The sequence below is a fragment of the Anopheles coluzzii genome, chromosome 2, assembly GCF_943734685.1.
Source record: "Anopheles coluzzii chromosome 2, AcolN3, whole genome shotgun sequence".
NCBI lineage: Eukaryota > Metazoa > Arthropoda > Insecta > Diptera > Culicidae > Anopheles > Anopheles coluzzii.
The window spans coordinates 103,870,751-103,876,048 of NC_064670.1; the positions used below are offsets into that span (position 1 = coordinate 103,870,751).

Here is a 5,298-nt window from a genome sequence, read left to right on the forward strand (position 1 = left end):
TTTCCAACCGAATGGTGCTGTACATGGCCAAATTTCTGCGCGGTCTGGTAGGGGAAAAGAAGAGCATACGCTGTGTGCTGGCCGAATATGAGACGACCGACAGCAGTCAGCGCAAGGCGCGGGAAGCTTTACGCCGTCAGCTCAACACACTGCTGCTCGGCGTGTACGGGTTGCGCGAGGGCCGTACGCACCTGAACTATCTGCGCCATGAGATGGACCTGTGCATGAACGCCGATCCCTGGAAGCAGGAATTGCCACCCGAACGGCGGAACAAGATCGACGAAGCGATACGGTACCTGTTTACCGCGTACGACCACGGCGACTATCAGACGCTTTGGAAGGAATATGAGCAACGGTGTAAGGCGAATGAGCTGCAACGGCTAACCTACTACGATCTGGGCATACCACGCATGATCTTCAAACCGAAGCCGGACAAGAATGGGAAGCAAAAGAAGAAACACAAGAAGTTGAACAACGTTGATTCAAATTATACCAAAGGCAAGAAGAAGGAGCGCCGGCGAAAGGGTCGCAAAGGAAAGGGCGACTATTCTGATGATGCTGGCAACATGTGATAATCGTACTAATGCTCCTAACTATAAATATATGTTAAATATAAGCGCATTACTGAAAAAAATACCCCAAATTGCATGTCTTTCTGTAAAGTATGATGATCACGGTCGATTTCATCATTCTATTCCCCACCGATGGTAACACTCCCATTGTCCTCGGGGACAAAAACCTCAACGACCTCGTACTCCAGCGCACCACAGCTTTGCATGTGTTTTTTCTTCTGCTGTCGGGTTGGGAACTCTTGCTCACATTTTGGACAGCGTTCTGCTTGTTTCTGAAAATGGCCAATGAAAACAATAAATTGCTAATGAAGCCTACTCTTCCTATTCCGCTTCGAACCTTACCCGCTTTGCACGATACTGTCCCAGCAGCATGCCATCCGCGGGTTTGACGCGCACGTTCGTCTGCTGTCCGTGCGCCAGGAACATGTGTTTGTTGTAGAAAAAGTGATACCTAAAATCGCGCTCGCAGCATACGTAGTTTTCACTGTAATGAAGAGAAGAAAGCTTATGGGTGCAATTCGAATTCACGCTGGTTTTGCGTCCTTCTTACCGATACGTGATACATAGATGGTCGTCGAATTCCTCCCTCGTCTTGTACGCCCCCAGACACACTCCACACTGTAAATCTTTCGGATTTTGATGGTGCGCTTTGTGCTCTTGCAGCTTTTCATCCGTATCGTACGAATGGAGGCAAATATTACAGACAAAGTACGTTTGAATCTGGAAAGATAAAGTCCCGTTTTAACAATGTGTGTCCCGAAATTTCGACCCCGTCCCCTCACACACTCACATTATGCATTTTTTCCACGTGCATTCGGAGCTTATCCTTGCGCCGGTACGACGCACTGCAATGATCACACTCATACACCACCCCCCGGTGCAGTTCCTTCGTGTGCCGGTTCAGGTGCGTATGTGATTTAAAGCTAAACCCACAAACTGTGCACGTGTGCGTCCGTTGGTTCGTGTGCGTTTTCATATGCTGCGCAAGCATTTGCTTCGTGCGGAACGTTAGCGCACACTCGGCGCAGCTTACCTCGAACGCTTTCAGATGCAGCCGGCGAACGTGCAGCAGCTGTTCCGCCTTGGTATAGTACTCCAGCGGGCAGTATTCGCACTTGTACGGGCGTACTGGTTCGTGCCGTTTGCGGTGTGTTTCCAGCGCAAACTTGGTGTCGAACGCTAACCCGCACGTATCGCACATGTGATCCCGGTGGGTGGACCGTTTGTGCTGCAGCAAGTCGCGCTTTGTGGTGAACGTTTCGTTGCAACGCTTGCAGGTGTGTTGGGTGGGTTCTTTGCTGAAAGAATGTTAAAAAGTCATTAGAAGCGAACGATTGGAAACGGTTTCACATTACCATTACCTTTCATGCTTCTTTGTGTGCTGCTTAAACGCTTTCAGCAGATGTGTTGTAAATGGACAATGTTGACACTGATGCATTTCTCCTTTCTGTCGCCTACTTCGTAGGGTTCTGGTAGACTTATTTTCAGCCGATTTTGCTACGCTTATTGCCTCCAACACGTCGACAGATTCTTCAGCAATATCATCTTCATTGCGATCGTTCATTCCTTCGGGGAGCATTTCTTCATCCAACTCAAACATTTCAAACTCTTCGGGTGTTGGACTTGCACTCTCATCGTCGCTCGTTGTTTGTTGGAATGGTGTGGAGCTCTGTTCAGTTCGTTCAGCATCATGCATTGAGTCCTGCGCCACCTTGAATGCATCTATCAAATCTTGAACGACTAGCTCAAGTTTATCGGTAATGTTTAGCTCGTGCAATACACTCAACAATTCCGTCTGATGATCTCGAAAGACATTTTCCAGCGGTACTGTGTGATCGTTTCTCAAATGAACCAGGGCATGTACAAACTTCCCTACGAGTTTTAGCCGATTTCGGTAGTTTAGAAAAGCGATCAGTTCTGTGGAGCATGATTCACAAATACCGGAAGGAGTATGGTGATGCAGCTCCTGTAAAGTGAAGATTATTAAACAATTGTCGGGTGGAGATTATCCTTCCATTACTCACCGGTAAAACGGGACCCATCAGCTCGTCTATCACATCGATCATTTTCACATGGTTGTAATGCAACGATTCCACTGAGATAAGTACATTCTCCGGCTGGTGCTGCAAGCATATGCGACACACATTTGGAAAGTGTTCCAGCCGGAATGTAGCCATCCCGGATGATTCCGTACGCAGTGCAGGAAGATCAGGTGAACACGGCGGTTTCCAAGCAACTGCAGGCGAAGGAAGCGACCCTTTTGTCGACCAAAACATAAACAAATCAGCATGACAAGCGGAAAAACGTCATTCAATGTCGACGTGAAACAATCGAGTTGGAATTTCAAATTCCTATTAGCTTTCTCACATTTCTCAAATCAATGAAACGCGCACACAGTAAACGCTTTGGCCGGGAGCCTTCCACAATGGCAATACATTATTTATTGCTGAACTGCGAATGTGCACTCCGATGACTCCCTATTTCTAAAAATTATAATACGATTTCCTGCTCTCTTCGCGTGCGAATAAGTTTGCTGCAGTCCGTCCTCCTCGTCACTTCTCTCCTGCCGCGCTCAAAAACCGACTAAACGTAGATATTGAATTGTTTGCAATGTGTATCTGGGTATGCTGCTAGATATAGTATAGAAATGAAAATCGTGCTGCTGCTGCTGCTGCTACTGCTTATCTTTTCCACCCCGTCACTTAACCCTTGATGGCGTGCAGACGGCGGTTCAGGTCTTCAAACTTCATGACCTTACGAATGAAAAAGTCACCGTAGCGGTGCGACACCTTCGTGTCGGCGATGTGAATCATGTCCTTGTCGATGTAAAAGTCCAGCTCCGAACCGGACTGGAACTTGCCCTCCAGTCCGCTCGAACCCTTCGTCCACACGACGTTCTTCATCTTGTGCTTGAAGCACAGCAGCCGGGTCAGCAGGTTCTCGAGCTTCTGCTCGTCCACCTCGTCCTGCGGCTTGCGGTCCATGAACGAGGCCAGCTTCATGATCGGCAGCGTGGTGTACAGCTTCAGGTACGACCGGATGGTCGGCAGCTCCTGCTGCTGCTTCACCTCGTCCATGAACACGTTGATCTGGTGCTCGAGCGCATCCTTCACGTAGTCCTCGATCGGTGCGTCCGGCGGCGGCGGCACCGGCGACACGAACTTCGGACAGGCGAACACGAAAAAGTTGCGGAACACGTCCAGGTCGCCGCACTGCATCTTGTACATGTTGTCGTGGTAGTTCTTCTCGCGCAGCACCTGCTGGATCGACTCGTCGATGCACTGCGGGTGCAGCACCAGACAGATGGCGAGCAGATGGTACATCTGGTCCGTCTGCTTGTTGATCTGGTCGTTCTGGTACGAGCGGGCGCTGTACAGCTGCTTGGTGCGCTGGATGTACAGCAGGATCGACGAGAACGTGCGGATCGCGTCCGAGTAGCGGCGCATCATCATGTACGCAAACCCGACATAGTACGACGTGCTGATCTGGCACGACGGAATGTGCGAGTACTGGCTCTTCTTGTGGATCTCGATCGGCTCCAGCACCTTGATGGCCTGGTGGTAGTCGCCGAGCAGCGAGTGGACGCGCAGCAGCCCGACCAGGCTGAAGTAGCCCAGCATCTTGTAGAACGAGTGGCGCCCGAACTCGCCCGCCACCGCCTCCGGGTCCTTGCCGGCCGCGGCCGCCTCCAGCTGGTCCTTGATCTTCGACATCGACACGAGCGAGTGCAGCACGTTCAGGATGCAGAGGATGTTCCACACCTTGCTGTTGTTGTTCAGCAGCATGTCCATCTCCTCGTCCGTCTTGTCCGTCAGCCGGGCGCGGTACTGCGCAAAGTTCTGGAACTGGTACACGAACTCGTCGATCAGCTCCCACAGCCAGATGTCGGGCAGCTCCAGCTGCACCGGCTCCTTCGACGGCAGGATGTAGTTGAAGAAGTTGCAGTAGTTGTAGAACGAGTTCAGCCGCTGCTCGAGCGACGGACCGCCCTGGATGCGGGCGTGCAGATGACGGTAGTACAGCTCCTTGTACAGGATCAGGAACAGGTTGTCGTTGTCGACCAGGTGCGCCACCTCCTCCTCGCTCGGCCAGGCCTTCTTCTCGAAGTGCTGCTCGCTCAGCTTCGGGAAGGTGTTTTCGTACAGATTCTGGATCTCGTACACCACCCCATCCTTGATGACGGTGCAGAAGTACATCAGGAACTTCTTCACGTCCTCGTGCATGGGGAAGTAGCCTCGATCGTACATGCCATCCTCCGGCATGCCCATCTCGTAGCCGTACTCATCGTAGCCCTACAAACGGGGGTTCCAGCAAAGTTAGGTTATGTTTTAACAGGGGGTGCATTTCTCTTCCACGATCTGCTCGGCAGATGGTGGAACAGTGAGCTGATTTTAGCGTGTCACTCGTGACGATTTACTTACACCCTCCCATGGTTCTTCGTTCGAGTACATCTTGGATGCTGGTAGCGGTCGCTTTCGGGGAGAAATTCACGATTTTCTTCACAAAACACCAGCTCACACACCGAACGATTCCGATTGCTTCGTAGCAAGAGGAAAAAGCAGAAAACGCCAATACGCTGGCAGCTGTCAAAGCTGCTGTCATGCCAATCGCACAAGGTACGTAGAGAAAAGGTAGGACAAATTAAAAAAAAATCAACAAATAACAACACAAGAAATGCGATTGCACAGAAAATAGCTGAAAATAAAGAGAAAAAATATTCCAACCG

The 5,298-nt window shown here is 50.6% G+C and overlaps 2 protein-coding genes across 2 annotated transcripts; both read right to left on the bottom strand.

Annotated features, from left to right (window-relative positions):
- Positions 1–625: 625 nt before the first annotated feature.
- Positions 626–2,844, bottom strand: LOC120951627 (zinc finger protein 3 homolog). Its single transcript, XM_040370427.2, has 6 exons — positions 2,597–2,844; positions 1,934–2,538; positions 1,363–1,870; positions 1,123–1,292; positions 915–1,056; positions 626–844 (listed from the first exon to the last, which is right to left on the bottom strand). Exons 1-6 carry the CDS (start codon positions 2,747–2,749, stop codon positions 692–694), a joined length of 1,731 nt encoding a protein of 576 aa, XP_040226361.2. The 5' UTR covers positions 2,750–2,844; the 3' UTR covers positions 626–691.
- Positions 2,845–2,976: 132 nt separating this feature from the next.
- LOC120949704 (eukaryotic translation initiation factor 3 subunit L) lies at positions 2,977–5,148 on the bottom strand. The gene is made up of 2 exons (XM_040367169.2): positions 4,994–5,148; positions 2,977–4,864 (listed from the first exon to the last, which is right to left on the bottom strand). Exons 1-2 carry the CDS (start codon positions 5,021–5,023, stop codon positions 3,275–3,277), a joined length of 1,620 nt encoding a protein of 539 aa, XP_040223103.1. The 5' UTR covers positions 5,024–5,148; the 3' UTR covers positions 2,977–3,274.
- Between the last annotated feature and the right edge of the window lie 150 nt (positions 5,149–5,298).

Bases quoted from the DNA above. Each gene is read 5' to 3' on its own strand.
- LOC120951627 (XM_040370427.2), bottom strand. From the start codon at position 2,749: ATGGCTACATTCCGGCTGGAACACTTTCCAAATGTGTGTCGCATATGC. The intron at 1,871-1,933 runs GTAATGGTAATG...ACATTCTTTCAG, and splicing joins CACACAAAGAAGCATGAAAG to CAAAGAACCCACCCAACACA. The intron at 1,293-1,362 runs GTGAGTGTGTGA...TTATCTTTCCAG, and splicing joins ACGTGGAAAAAATGCATAAT to ATTCAAACGTACTTTGTCTG.
- LOC120949704 (XM_040367169.2), bottom strand. From the start codon at position 5,023: ATGTACTCGAACGAAGAACCATGGGAGGGT. The intron at 4,865-4,993 runs GTAAGTAAATCG...CCCCGTTTGTAG, and splicing joins ACGAAGAACCATGGGAGGGT to GGCTACGATGAGTACGGCTA.